Source organism: Hylobates moloch, unplaced genomic scaffold (assembly GCF_009828535.3).
Source record: "Hylobates moloch isolate HMO894 unplaced genomic scaffold, HMol_V3 SCAFFOLD_15, whole genome shotgun sequence".
Lineage (NCBI taxonomy): Eukaryota > Metazoa > Chordata > Mammalia > Primates > Hylobatidae > Hylobates > Hylobates moloch.
This window is the reverse complement of record NW_026652290.1, coordinates 59,852,202-59,868,311: the sequence shown is the minus strand read 5'-3', so window position 1 is coordinate 59,868,311 and position 16,110 is coordinate 59,852,202. Positions and strand designations below refer to the sequence as shown.

At 38.0% G+C, this 16,110-nt stretch overlaps 1 protein-coding gene across 1 annotated transcript in view; it reads left to right on the top strand.

Annotated features, from left to right (window-relative positions):
* RP2 (RP2 activator of ARL3 GTPase) overlaps positions 1–12,836 on the top strand; it is a 53,994-nt gene extending 41,158 nt beyond the window's left edge. The window contains exon 4 of the mRNA XM_032179132.2: positions 12,718–12,836. Coding sequence (XP_032035023.1) covers positions 12,718–12,836 — 119 coding nt within the window. The remainder of the gene's footprint in view (positions 1–12,717) is intronic.
* The last annotated feature ends 3,274 nt before the right edge of the window (positions 12,837–16,110 follow it).

Below are 16,110 nucleotides of genomic sequence, written 5' to 3'. Positions count from 1 at the left end.
TTACCCAGCTTCCCTAAATGTTAACATAACCATAGTACATTTGTCAAAGCTAAGAAATTTACATTGGTAAAATGCTAACTTAAAACTACAGACTTTATTCAAATTTTACCAGTTTTTCAACTTATGTCCTTTTTCAGTTCCAGAATTCAATCCAAGATCCCACATTGCTTTTTGTTGCCATGTCTCCTTAATTTCCTGTGACAGATGTGACATTTCTTCAGTCTTCCTTGTTTCTCATAATCTTGAAACTTTTGAATAGTAGGGGTCAATTATTTTGTAGAATGTTCCTCAATTTATGTTTATCTGACATTTTCCTCTGGTTAGACTAGGGTTATGGGTTTTTAGGAGGAGGAAGTGCCCTTCTCATCACGACATCACAGGGCACATGATGTCAATATGAGGTGGTATCTGCCAGATTTCTGTGCTGTAAAGTTTCCATGTTTCCCTTTCCATACTCCGTTCTTTGAAAATGAGTCACTAAGATCAACACACAGTCAAGGAGAGGAGAATTAAGCTCTACCATCGGGAGACAGGAATATCCACATACATTATTTGGAATTCTGTAAGAAACATTTGTCCTGGCTGGGTGTGGTGGCTCACACCTATAATCCCAGCACTTTGAGAGGCTGAGGCGGGCGGATCACGAGGTCAAGAGATCGAGACCATCCTGGCCAACATGGTGAAACCCCATCTCTACTAAAAATACATAAATTAGCTGGACGTGGTGGCGCATGCCTGTAGTCCCAGCTACTCGGGAGGCTGAGGCAGGAGAATCACTTGAACCTGGGAGGTGGAGATTGCAGTGAGCCAAGATTGCCACCGCAGTCCAGCCTGGGTGACAGAGTGAGACTCTGTCTCAAAAAAAAAAAAAAAAAGAAAGAAAGATTTGTCCCTTCTCCCCATTTATTCAGTCATTTATTTCTCATGGGTGTGTATTTTATTCTTTTAAGTTATAACCCAATACTATCAAATTGTTCTGGTTTTAACCATCTGGAGCTCTTTTAGGTTGGCTTTTTTGTCCCTTTGACATGTCCCATCCTTTTGAATTTTGAACACTTCCTTACTTTCTGGCCCTACAAGATGCTCCAGGCTCATCCTGTATTTTTCCTTGCTCCAGAACTAGTATCAACCATTTCTCCAAGGAACCCTGGTTTCTTTTATTCTAGAATGATAGTTAGAAACCAAGATCTGGATGCTAGGTGTGCCCTTTACTAATGGGGTACCACTGGTTCTAGGCCCTTTCAACAGACAAAGGTAAAAAATACATGTATGCCTATTAACCTGTATATACACACACATCTATAATCCTGTATCCATCTATTAAAATACCTCTGACCTTAATCCAGCACCATAGGGTTCATTCTAGCATCCCTTCCCTTGCTTTTTTGTGACTTCTTACTCTGAAGGTGAGAAACCTGGCTTCCATTATGTACATTTTATTCACTTATTTGTTTAACCCTAGTATAAATATAATACAGTTTTAGAATTACTAACCCATACCCCTGTGAGAAACTTACTTACCAACTAGAGTGCAGTTGGTATTATACAGTCTTGTCTTTAGCCTTACAGTAGCCACTCAAAAGTTTCCCAAAGTCCTGAGGTCAGCTCCTTTTTCCCTTATCCCCTTCATTGAAGTATTGGCACACATTTATAATACTGTTAGATTCATTTGTCACAAGCTGCATTCCATCCTTGGATACCGTGACATCTTGGTTAATTTTTTAAAATTTGCATACAGTAACATTCAGTTGGCATGAGTTTTGATGAATGCATAAAGTCCACCACCCCATTTATCACCCCAGTACCATGGAAAACAGTTCTCCCTAAAAATTTCCCTTGTGTGGCCCCTTTAGTCAGTCAACCACAACTCCTGGCAACTGATTTGTCTCCTGTCCTTATGATTTTGTCTTTTCCATAGTGTACCATAAATGGAAACATACAACATGTAGCCTTTTGAGTCTGGCTTCATTTATTAAAATGTATTTATGATTCAGTCTTCTTGCTAGGTGACTCAATAACTTGTTCCTTTTTTTTCTGTTGTCTTTTTTTTTTTTTGACAAAGAGTCTCACTCTGTTGCCCAGGCTGGAGTGCAATGGCGTGATCTTGGCTCACTGCAACCTCCACCTCCTGGGTTGAAGCGATTCTCCTGCCTCAGCTTCCCGAGTAGCTGGGATTACAGGTGCCTGCCACCACACCCAACTAATTTTTGTATTTTTAGTAGAGATAGGGTTTCAGCATTCTGGCCAGGCTGGTCTCAAACTCCCGACCTCAGGCGATCTGCCCACCTTGGCCTCCCAAAGTGCTGGGATTACGGGCGTGAGCCACCGCTCCCAGCCAACTTGTTCCTTTTTATTGCTGAATAGTATTCCTTGTATTGATGTACCAGTTTGTTTTTCCATTCAATTGTTGGACATCCTGCTTGTTTCCAGTTTTGCCAATTATGAATAAAGCCACTATAAACATTTGTGTGTAAGTTTTTTTATTGAGGTAAAATATACATACATAATTTGCCATCTTTACCATTTTTAAGTATACAGTTCAGTGGTAATACATTTACATTCTCTTTTTTTCTCCACATTCCCCCCCATCCCAAAGTCCCCTTTTCCAGCCTCTGATAACCACCAATCTACTCTCTATCTTCATAAGATCCACTTTTTTTAGCCCCCACATATGAGTGAGAGCATGTGATATTTGTGTTTCTGTGCTTGGCTTATTTCACTTAACCTAGTGGTCCCTAGTTCCATCCATGTTGCTGCAAATGACAGGATTTCATTCCTTTTATGGCTGAATAATATTCCATTGTATAAGTGTAACACATTTTCTTTATCCATTTATCTGTTGATGGGCAGTTAGGCCGATTTCATATTTTGACAATTATGAATAGTTCTGCAGTGATCACGAGTACAAATATCTCTTTGACATACTGATTTCCTTGCTTTTGGATCTGTACCCAGTTGTGGAATTGCTGGATCATGTTGTAGTTCTATTTTTAGTTTTTTGAGGGACCTGCATTGTATATAGGTTTTTGAGTGTACATAACTTTTCAAATCACTTGGGTAGTTTGCTAGCATTTGGTATTGTCAGTTTTCCAATAGGTGTGTCATGGTATCTCATTGTTATTTTTAAATCAACTTTTAATTTTGAAACAATTTTAGATTCACAGGAAAGTTGTCAAGATAGGCCAGGCATGGTGGCTCATGCCTGTAATCCCAACACTTTGGGAGGCCAAGGCAGGAGGATTGCTTGAGCCCAGGAGTTTGAAACCAGCCTAGGCAACATAATGAGACTTTGTCTCTACAAAAAGAAAAAAAAAATGAGCTGAGCTTGGTGTCATGCGCCTGTAGCCCCAGCTACTCTGAAGGCTGATCTCAGGAGCAAAGCAAAGATGCCCTCCATCAATATTCTGCAAGTGTTCAGTCTCACCTTTAGGAATGATGTAGGCCGGGCGCGGTGGCTCACACCTGTAATCCCAGCACTTTGGGAGGCCAAGGTGGGTGGATCACTTGAGGCCAGGAGTTCGAGACCAGCCTGGCCAACGTGGTGAAACCCTGTCTCTACTAAAAATACAAAAAATTAGCCGGGCGTGGTGGCACTTGCCTGTAATCCCAGCTCTCGGGAGGCTGAGGCAGGAAGAATCGCTTGAGCCCGGGAGGTGGAGGTTGCAGTGAGCCAACATCGCGCCACTGCACTCCAGCCTAGGAGACAGGGCGATACTCCATCTCAAAGAAAAAAAAAGAAAAAAAAAAAAGAATAATGTCAGTGGCCAGGTGCAGTGGCTCATGCCTGTAGTCCCAGCACTTAGGGAGGCTGAGGCAGGTGGATCACTTGAGCCCAGGAGTTTGAGACCAGCATGGGCAACAAGGCAAAGCCTCATCTCTACAAAAAAATACAAAAATTAGTTGGGTGTGTGATAGTGCGTGCCTGTAGTTCCAGCTACTTGGGAGACTGAGGTGGAAGGATCACTTGAGCCTGGGAGGCAGAGGTTGCAGTTAGCTGAGATCACATCACTGCACTCCAGCCTGGGGGGGAGTGACCCAAGGAGATCCTGTCTCAAAACAACAAAAACAATGAAGTCAGGTTTAGGCACAGTTGCTTATGCCTGTAATCCCAGCAATTTGGGAGGCCAAGACAGGAAGATTGCTTGAAGCCAAGAGTTCAAGACCAGCCTGAACAACAAAGTGAGACCCCCATCTCTTAAAAAAAATTAAATTAAATTAAAATGTTAAAAGGAATTATGTCAGTTGTAGGTTTTCCTTTCCTTTTTTTTTTGATTTTTTATTTATTTATTTTTTATGGGTGCAGCACACCAACATGGCACATGGATACATATGTAACAAACCTGCACATTGTGCACATGTACCCTAAAACTTAAAGTATAATAATAATAATTAATTAATTAATTAATTTAAACAATTTAAAAAAAGAAAATCAGTTGCTTGAGGGCCGGGCGCAGTGGTTCACACCTGTAATCCCAACACTTTGGGAGGATGAGGAGGGTGGATCACGAGATCAGGAGTTCAAGACCTTTCCTTTTTTTTTAAGACAGAGTTTCACTCTTTGTTGCCCAGGCTGGACTGCGATGGCTCGATCTCGGCTCACCGCAACCTCTGCCTCCCAGGTTCAAGTGATTCTCCTGCCTCAGCCACGCAAGTAGCTGGGATTACAGGCGCGCCATCACGCCCAGCCAATTTTGTATTTTTAATGAAGACGGGGTTTCTCCATGTTGGTCAGGCTGGTCTCGGTGATCCACCCGCCTTGGCCTCCCAAAGTGCTGGGATTACAGGCGTGAGCTACCATGCCCAGCCGTGAGTTGTAGGTTTTCATACATATTTTTTTTTTTTTTTTTTTAGTCAGAGTTTTGCTCTTGTTCCCCAGGCTGGAGTGCAATGGTGTGATTTTGGCTCACCGCAACCCCCCCTCCCGGGTTCAGGTGATTCTCCTGCCTCAGCCTCCTGAGTAGCTTAGATTACAGGCATGTGCCACCACGCCCGGCTAATTTTGTATTTTTAGTAGAGACGGGGTTTCTCCATGTTGGTCAGGCTGGTCTCAAACTCCTGACCTCAGGTGATCCGCCTGCCTCGGCCTCCCAAAGTGCTGGGATTACAGGCTTGAGCCACCACGCCTGGTGCAATACATAACTTTGTTTAACGTGTGTTTCTGTTTAAAGATACCTTATTTAGCATATACTATTGATTCATTAACATTGAACTCACAGCCAACAGCACTAGAACTGATGCTGGAGCAAAGCTTATCTAACACATTTTCTCATGAGGCACATCACAACCTTCCTCAGTTTAGGAGCCATTAGACAGCACTTCAGCACTGTGTTTGGGGGCTGTTTTATTTTTTTGGAGACAGGGTCTTGCTCTGTCACCCAGGCTAGAGTGCAGTGGTATGACCATAGCTCATTGTAACCTCAAACTCATGGGCTCAGGTGATCCTCCCACCTCAGACTCCCAAGGAGCTAGGACTACAGGTGCACTCCACCATGCCCAGCTATTTTTTTTAAACATAAAAGAGACAGGGTCTTGCTTTGTTGCCCAGGCTGGTCTTGAACTCCTGGGCTCAGGTCATCACCCAACTTGGCCTCCCAAAGTGCTGGGATTACAGGCATGAGCCACCATGTCCAGCCCCCAGCTATCTTTTTAAACAATGTTGTAGAGTTGGGGTCTTGCCATGTTACCCAGGCTGATCTTGAACTTCTGGCCTCAAGCAATCCTCCCTCCTCAGCCTCCCAAAGTGCTGGGATTACAGGCATGAGCCACTGTGCCTGGCCTAGGGGATATTTTAAACAGGCAAAATCACCAACAAAAAGCACAAAAATGTGAAAAATACGGCACTACCTAGACCTCACAAAGGACACTTTCTTATAGTACAATAGCTGAAACAAAAAGCAGAGTGTCACCTTGTTCAACCTCAGCTGGGAGCATGCACATCAGGCAATTCTAATTTTCTGCCACTGTGCATGTCCACAAACAACCATAAAGCACTGCAAGCATTGATTTGGGGAGTTACAAATGAATTTTAGCAAGTAGGTGAATTTGAAATGAAGGGATCTGCATATAACGAGGATTGACTATATCTGTTATTTAATGTTACAATTTTTCCTTTAAGTACTGCTTTAGCTGCATCTCACAAATTTTGATATGTTGTATTTTCATTTTTATTTAATTCAGAGTTTGGCAAATTATGGCCCACTGCCTGCTTTAATAAATGAAGTCTTATTGGAGCACAGCCTCGCTCATTCCTTTTTTTTTTTTTTTTGAGATGGAGTTTTGCTCTCGTCACCCAGGCTGGAGTGCAGTGGCACACTGCAACCTCTGCCTCCTGGGTTCAAGCGATTCTCCTGCCTCAGCCTCCAGAGTAGCTGGGATTACAGGTGCCCGCCACCACGCCCGGCTAATTTTTCTATTTTCAGTAGAGATGGGGTTTCACCATGTTGGCCAGGCTAGTCTCAAACTCCTGACATCAGGTGATCTGCCCGCCTCAGCCTCCCAAAGTGCTGGGATTACAGGCGTGAACCACCACACCCGGCCACTCATTCTTTTATCTATTACATTATGGTGCACAAAGCCTGAAATATTTCCTGTCTGGCCCTTTACAGAAAAAGTATGTTGACCCCTGATTTAGTTAAAAATATTTTTTAGTTTCCCTTGAGACCTCACTTGATCCACGGATTATTTAGAAGTATAATTGTTTAATTTCCAAACATTTGGGGATTGCCCAGGTATATTTCTATTATTGATATCTAAATCCTGTTATGGTCCAAAAATACACATTTGTATGATTTCCGTTTTCTATATTAAAATGTATTTTATGGCACAGAATATGGCTTATCTTGGTGAATATTCTATGTGCATCTGAGAAGAATGTGCAATCTGCTGTTGCTTGGTTGAATTTTCTATAAATGTCCACTAGGTCAAGTTGGTTGATAGTGCTATTCAGGTTATCTGTATCCTTGCTGATTTTCTGCCTACTTGTTCCATAAATCAATGAGAGAGGAGTGTTGAAGTCTCCAACTGTAATTGTGGATTTGTCTGTTTCTCTTTTCAGATCCTGTCAGGTTTTGTCTCATGTATTTTGAAGCTCTGTTATTATGTACATACACATTTAGGATTGTTATATCTTCTTGGAGAATCCTTCATCATTATGTGATGTCCCTCATTTTTTTTAAGAGAGGGGTTCTTGCTCTGTCAGCCAGTCTGGGGTACAGTGGTGCAGTCATAGCTCACTGCAGCCTCGAACTCCTGGGGCTCAAGTAATCCTCCCACCTCAGCCTCCTGAGTAGCTGGGATTACAGGCACAAGCCACCATGTCTGACTGTGATGTCTTTCTTCATCTCTGATAATTTTCCTTGCTCTGAAATCTACTTCATCTCAAATTAATACAGCTACTCTAGCTTTCATTTGGTTAGTGTTTTATTGTAAAGATTTATCTTTCTTCTTGTAGCTTATCAAGGCTGTATATTTAAAGTGAGTGTTTTGTAGACAGCATGCAGTTGGTTTTTGCTTTTCAATCCAGTCTCTTTTAACTGCTGTATTTAGACCATTCACATTGAAAGGGATTATTGATACAGTTGGATCAAAATCTTTCATTTTGCTAGCTGATTTGTTCCATTTGTTCTTTTTTTCTTACTACTTCTTTTTCTTTTTAGCAATTTTATAATTCCACTTAATCTCGTCTATTGACTTATATTTATACCCCTTCTTCAAAAACTTATTTAATGGTTATGTTGGGTTTTACAGCAAATATTTTTAAATAATTTGAGTCTACCTTCTATTACACAACTTCACCTGTCATCTAAGGACCTGATAACATTATATTCTTAATTCTTCCTTCTCATCCCTGTGTCATTATTGTCATATATTACTGTTGTATATACTATAAACACCTAATACGTTGTTAATGTTATTGCTTTGAACTGTCTGGTTTTTTTTGTTTGTTTGTGTGTTTGTTTTTGAGACAGGATCTCACTTTGATGCCCAGGCTGGAGCGCAGTGGCTTGATCTCGGCTCACTGCAGCCTCGACCTCCAGAGCTCAGGTGATTCTTCTACCTCAGTCTCCCGAATAGCTGGGACTACAGACATGGGCTACTACGCCTGGCTAATTTTTGTTATTTTTTTGTAGAGATGGGGCTTTGCCATGTTGCCTAGGCTGGTCTTGAACTCCTGGGCTAAAGCAATCTGCCTGCCTCAGCCTCCCAAAGTGCTAGGAATACAGGAGTGAGCCACTGTGCCTGGCCTGAACTGTCACTTATTTTTAGAGCAATTAAAAATAAAAATATAGATCATACTTTATAGGCAGTTTTAGAGCAGAGGAATGTCATGGTCCTTTTAAAGTGTAAATCCTGTTACTGGTTGCTTTAATGGGGAAGCAGAGAGAACAGCTAGGAGGCTGTTGCAGTAATCTAATTGAGACATAGTGGCTTGTTCCAAGGTCGTGTTAGGTAACTCAGAAGGGTTCACTAGATAAGACATCCAGAAATCTTGTCTGCTTCAGAGTCTCACAATTTTTCATGACAGCTGAAATATTTAGATCTAAAGCTACCATGAACTCTCTGAATAAGATGTTCATATTAAAACACTAAAAACATGACCAGTAATCCTTGTTGACCTCATAGTTCAGTTAGAAATAATCACAGTAATTGGCATCATCATTAGATAGAGGGACAAATAGCTGGGTTTAACAAGTGTGTTGTCAACATTGTAGTTTTAAAAAAATTTAGTAGGGCTTAGCAAGTGCATTGTCAACATTGTAGTTTTTTTAAGGGTTTTTGTTTGTTTAATACATATGAAAAGAATGCATAAAGAATTGAGACATGAGAAAGCACTGGTTCAACACTAATGAATCTAAAGAATTAGGATTTGGGAAGGTGGAAAAGATTACCTAAACATTTTCAAAAATTGGAAACTGCAACCAAAATTAGCTGATAAAAATCCCTATTAACACTTATGAAGAGTCTTCAGACTCTTCCCATGATTTTTATTAAACTAGAGAGCCTCACCTGGCTGCTGTAGGAGTCTTCATATGCAAAACAGAAATAAGGAGATTCCCCTGATGGTTCCCCATGTTGTTAAGTGTTTTCCCCACCCCCACCTGACCCTGAGCTTCTTAATGAAGCAGGCCTCCATCCTTCTAATTTGAGAGGATGTGAATCATTCCACAGATGTCTGTCTTCTAGCACCACCCCTCATATTTCCTCTACATAGCAGGTCTTCAGCTGCGTTCTAGGAATACCATATACTACTGAGTTGCAAATCTATGTCAAGCATATAAGACAAACGTTGTAGTCTTTTTAAATTTAAGATTATCCACACATGTTAAAACAAATGCATTTGTCCACTCTTTTGTTGGAAAATTATTAGGTCATTTATTGGAAGTTTATCATATTCTAGTCAAAGAATATCAATCAAGTTATATACCTGAGTAATTCTACCAAGATTGTATTTCTGAATTCTAGATTACATGTTCTTTATAGAAGGACTGGAACTTTTAATAATAAATGTCTAACTTAAATACACACACACACTGTATTTCCTTGTAGTGATGAAACTATATTTTGCATTAATTCAAACTTTCTACCTTGCAAAACTGGAAACCCCACATTTATTATCAACTTTTTCTTTTTAGTTCAGTATTTATTAGGTTTAAAGTACTTTTTAAACTCATTTTGCAAATTTCCAAATGCACTAAATGTAGAGAGTACAATGACCCCCATGTGTACCCATCACCCAGTTTCATCAACTTCTTGCCATACTTAAATAAAAATCTCATTGTTTGCTAAAACATTTTAATCAAATTGATTCATCCTGTCATTTCATCCCTAAATATTTCATTATCTTAAAATTAAAAATGTTTTCTTAACTACAGTGCATTATCACATTTAACAGAATTAACAATAATTCCTTAATATCCTCTAATATTCAGTCCATATGCAAATTTACCTACTTACTAAAATAATTCTTTGTGTTTTTACAGTTAATTTGATCCAGATCTAAAATAGACCCACTTACTGTATTTGTTTTTTAATCTTATATCGCTCTTAATCAAAAACAGGTGTTCCCCCTTTACTTCTTTTTTCTTGCCTTTGTCTTGGGAAAGAAGCTTGGTCAATTATGTTATAGTATTCATGAGGTTGTTTAATTTGTTCCTCCATATTTCTTGTAGACTAGAAGTTAGGTCAAAGCCTTGTTTATGTTCAGGTTTAGTTCTTTTTTTATTTTTATTTTTTATTTTTTTTTTGACAGGAATACATAGATGGTACCGTTTCCTGTTGCATTAATTGAGAAGGCACATAATGTTTGATTGTTGTACTTTTAGGGATACTAAGTTTTAATGGTTGGGTTTACACGGTGACAACCTTATCTTTTTATTGTAGAGTTTCCTGCAGTCTTCTCTGTGGGATGCTAAAACCATTGATGATTGTTGCCTGAACCAATTGTTTTAATAGGCGTTGCAAAATGACTGTTTTCTGTATTTTCCTTCTTTCTTTTTTTTTTTGGCAAACTTACTTTTTAATCTTGTCACTACCTCTGCATTTATTAACAGATGTTAACAGAACTCCTTGTATGCCAGAGCTGTTTGGTTAACTTGAAATATGCTTCATGTCAAAAAAGCAGAATAAATAAAGAGAAAAATAAAACATCAATTTTCAGAGTAGTGAATTGGTACCCTAGCAACCTCCATTGGTATACAGTGAATTTTGTTTCTCTCTTCTTTTTTTATTTTCCTTAAAAACATCTGGTAGTAAGAAGGATCTCTCTAAGTATCATTATGAACTCATGACTTTTTATATATTTAGTACATTTTAATAAACCAGAGTCATTATTCCTTCTGTTTCACCATGTCTCATCTTTGGCCATTGGGAGCCCCTTCAGGCTGGCTTCTGTCTCCTTTTGATAGAACCCCACTGATCTTTGATAGCTTCATTACTTTTTGGCTAAAGAAAATATTCCACGTTGATCTTAATCCATTTCTTGCCGCAGACATGGAATCATCTATTTTTCTAAGATTACTTAGTTATTTTTAGTGGGGAATGATATTTAGAATGATATTTAGAAGTACATGTTAGGTGCTGTGTATTACTGGGTTGTCATTTCTTTTAAGCTTTTTCAGTGGACATAGCTAGAAACTATGTATTTTTAAAAAGGAAAAGATCATGAGTTTACACTGATATTTCTAAATAAAAATTTAAGATTTTAAGCTTTTCTTTTGTAAGGTTAGATGTTTTATTACAATATTTTCTTGAACTCCTGGCCAGGGGTGAAGGCAAGAGGATTGCTTGAAGCCAAGAGATTGAGACCAGACTGAGCAACATAGACCCCATATCTATTTTTTTTTTTTTTTTTGAGACATGGTCTCGCTTTGTTGTCCAGGTTAGAGTGCAGTGGCTTGATCATGGCTTGCTGTAACCTCAAACTCCTGGGCTCAAGTGATCTTTCTATCTCAGTCCCTGGAGTAGCTGCAACTACAGGCCTGTGACCCTGCACCCAGCTAATTTTTTAATTTTTTGTAGAGACGGGGTCTTGCTTTGTTGCGTAGGCTGGTCTTGAACTCCAGGGCTTGTGATCCTCCTGCCTTGGCCTCCCAAAATGCTAGAATTACAAGCATGAACCACTGTGCCCAGCCGTGAGATTCTATCTCTAAAAAAATTTTTAATACATTTTTAATAAAGTATACAGGAGGATGTGCATAAGTTATATGCAAATACTGTACCATTTTATTAATATATAAGGGATTTGAGCAACCAATGGCATCAATCCTATGCAGATACCTAGGGACCACTATATCCTGCCTTTTCTGTATTTGGTGTCTGTATTATATCACAAGCCTCCAAGAAAAAAAAATCACAAGCCTTCAGTTATCTTGATGCCCAATGTAGTGTAACCTTTTCTTTCTCATTCTTGTACCTTGTACTGCAGCACACGGTTACATTCAATTTAGTGTTTCATATTCATTCACTCTAGTATTTCATTACTTAGTACTTCATTATGCTATGTTGGTTTGTATTTGCTTAATGGGTTTATGTCTTCTTTCAATACATTTGTAATTTCCTGGAGATCAAGACTTTTCCATCACTGTAGGAGGTTTTTAATGTTTTCAAATTAATGTATGAGAAAGGAGGCACAAATATTCTATTAAAAGGATTAAAAAATTAAAACTTTGTCTATGTTTCTAGAATGTAGCTTTAAGACACACTCAAGGAAAATACTTTCAGATGGTCATCACTTTTGGTGCCTGGCCTCAATTCCTATTTGGCTTAGCTTCATTATTGGTGGCCTAGAACTTGGCTGGTAAGTAGGAGAGTTGGAAGCAAGGCTGGCTGCCTGGCAAAACCTACTTATGTTGACTTGGATTGCTTTTGATCTTATTTGCTATTTTATCAACTATTTTTATACTCCTAAATGAGTAGAATTTCTGTGGTTTTTATAGAAGAATGAGAACCAGAAAAGCCAGACTATTTACAACACTTTAAAAATGTGACACTAGTCCTATAATAGTACTGAAGCTACTTGTTGTGAGACTGTGTTAATTTGTTTTATGATTAGCGTAGGAAGAAGCAGCTGAGGTGATATGCCCCATCTGTCTGCTTTCCTCTTCCTTCTCTTTCACCCTCAAAGAAGATGCTGGAGATTCTTCAGGGAAGAATAAAAAGATTAAATTTAGAATATATTTGTATTTGTGTTAAGAAAACGTTTCTTGGGTTTGCTTATAGGTCCTGTTACTGCCTTGGAGTTTAATGGAGATGGTGCTATAGAAGGATGTCAACTTATTGTAAATGAAATATTCAATGGGACCAAGGTACAAGATTTTATTGACTGTATTTCAATCTAACTTTTCATCTCCTTTTCCTTACAGTCAAATAATACTTTTATACTTTTGTCCCTAATGTTGCTTGGAATTTTTGTTGTATGTGCATGTGTGTGTGTGTGTGTGTGTGTTTTTAAAGCAGATCATGATTTTCAGAACCTTTGATAAATAATTGGGAACTAAGCTGTGATTTTTTTCTTGCCAAACTAAAACTTTAATTGTTTAAAATAATTACAAAATAAGAATCTATTTATTAAAAACCTTCTATAGTATATAAGTTTCTAAGGTAAAAAGTCTCATCAAATGTCTTTTCAAGTCATTGCATTTTTAAAAATACTGATTTGTTGAAAATATTTTATTTCTAAGATTATAGTCTTTAGATGGACGATCCTGTTGCCCAGGGTTTATTTTTACTTGCTTCAGTAATGCGTCACCAAAAATTGAACTTCAGGTATACATAGAAATCATCACATGTAGGCATTTTCTAAATATATTGATGAAGTTGCTGTATCTAAGAATTTCAGACATAAATAAATTTAAAACCAAACATAGAGGATTACATTAGCAAATCTATAATTGACTACTTTTTGATAAATACCTGGGAGGACATTTTGGTTTTATCATCTGATTTGGCTTATGATTCCTTGAATTTACAAAAATTAAAGTACTTTATCTTTGATCTCATTTTATCATCACAGTAGTACTAAGGGAGAGGGAAAATACCAGGTTGAATAGAAAAGGAAACTGAGAGATAAAATGGTTATAATTTGGACTTTTAGAGCTGAATGATTTAGAGATTATCTAATCCAGCTTTCTCATTTTACAGGTGTAGTTACTGAGCCCACAGAGGTTTATTAAATTGTCAGCATCATATGCTAGTTTACGATAAAGCTAGAATAGAACCCACATCTGCTCTAATTCCTTGCTGACATTTGTAAAAGCTACTTTAGAAGGGTTCTATTGAGTATTGCTTCATTGATGTTTAGCAGATAGTTTATTTAAAAATAGTAGGCTGGGTGTGGTGGCTCACACCTGTAATCCCAGCACTTTGGGAGGCTGAAGCGGGAAGACTGCTTGAGCCCAGGAGTTCAAGACCAGTATGGGCAACATAGTGAGACTCTACAAAAAGTAAAAACAAACAAACAAACAAAAAAACTAGCTAGGCGTGGTGGTGCACACCTGTAGTCCCAGCTACTTGGGAGGCTGAGGCAGGAGAATCACTTGAGTCCAGAAGTCTAGGCTGCAGTGAGCCATGATTGCACCACTGCACTCCAGCCTGGGCAACAGAGCAAGGATCTGTCTCAAAAATAAATAAAATAAAAAATAGTAATATATCTTTAGCAGCTTTGAAAGGGATAATCTCAAGTTTTGCTGCTCAGACTACTGAGATTATTATTAGAAAATAGAAGAAACAAAGACTTTTTTAAGCGACTCTTACTCAGTAGCTTCCATAATATTGAGTGTTGTGAAAGTCCAGATGTAATAAAATACGACTCAAGTATTATGAAAGCAGAGACCTTAATTATATAAGTGCTTCCAAAAGAGCTTAATTTACATTATAGCTATTCAAACTGTATTACATGAATTCTAAAGAAAATCTACAGATTAAATATTGTCATTATAAATGATGTACTTGAACTTCTTTTGAATAATTAGCTTGGGACTTTGTTCTGTGGAGAACATGGGCTTTGGCATTCTGAAGTACTTGGTACTTATCAAGAGAATTAGAACAAAACCTTGTGACTTTTAGGTAAGAAATAGGCATGATGATAAGCTATGCAGATTATTAAAAAGCTTGATACATTTGATTTTTCATTAGATATGCCATTCATATCAAGTAATGTTCAAGTATGATAAAATTATTTTGGTTGCTTTAAAGCACTGTTTTCCAAATCTATCTGATCATAATAATTTACCAGGAAGCAGAGGAGAGCTACTTGTTTAAAAATCCACATTCTTGGACCCAATCCTCAGATGCACGGATTCAGTCTTCAGGGGAAACTCTGTTTTAAGGGGTATCTTGTAATCTAAAGTAATTGGTTCAGGAGGTGTCAATAGGTTGAACTTGTGAGAAGGCACTGAATCTGCCATCCATATCACATATAGCAGCTATTATGAAATCAGCTTTCATAGGCCTATTTTTAAAAGGAATCTGAAATTTAATTCTATTTTGATAAAACTAAGACTGAAAATAACCACTTGTAAACATTCCTATGATTGTTACTAAAATGTATTTTCATGTTTAAAATGTTTTTGGATATTTTTGGGTTAATAACTACTACATTGAATTGCATGTTAAGGTGCAGAAATAATACATTAAAAGATTTTCACTTTAAATTAATTAGTAATATTGAGCGCTCACCCTGTGCGTGGCCTTGTGCTAACCATTAGCACTGCATCATTCAATTCTTTTATAAGGGCATTCAATACTACAAAATCAATATGATTTCATAAGGTGCAAATAAAAGTTGGTGACAGATTTAATATAATTTTGATCACAATTTACAAATGATCTTTGCAAATAGTGGTCAGAGGGCATTAGTTTTTCCCTTAGTTAAGCTAAATTAAAGGGACTCCATCCTGTTATGATTATATTATTATTTTTGAGATGGAGTTTCACTCTTCTTGCCCAGGCTGGGGCGTAATGGTGTGATCTCGGCTCACCACAACATCCACCTCCTGGGTTCAAGCGATTCTCCTGCCTCAGCCTCCTGAGTAGCTGGGAATACAGGCATGCGCCACTACGCCTGGCTAATTTTTGTATTTTTAGTTGAGATGGGGTTTCTCCATGTTGGTCAGGCTGGTCTCGAACTCCTGACCTCAGGTGATCCGTCCACCTCGGCCTCCCTAAGTGCTGGGATTACAGTGTGAGCTACCGCACCCGGCCATGATAATATTATTAAACACCATTATTCACATTTAAAATAATAACAATACTTTTTGTTTTTCAAAAATAAAATGCAATGTTATATAAAGCTATAAACTGAGTTCTTTATGATATTTGAGCAACAACTCAGGAATATAACATATAAGGGAGATGTTAATTTAAAATTTTCCACTACACTTATTATCTATTAATCAAAGCTTAAAATTTTGTATTCTTCAGTTAGATAAGACCTTTTACCCATTTAATTTGTCTTTAAGGACAGTCATTTGGCTTCTGAATGTTTGAAACGATTTTAAAAAATAAGTAGTGCTATGGTGGTTGTTTCTATAATTCTAACCTTTGATAGTAATCACAATGTATTTCATTTCTGAATAGCTTTTGAATTTATGAAAAATTATTAACAATGAAAAA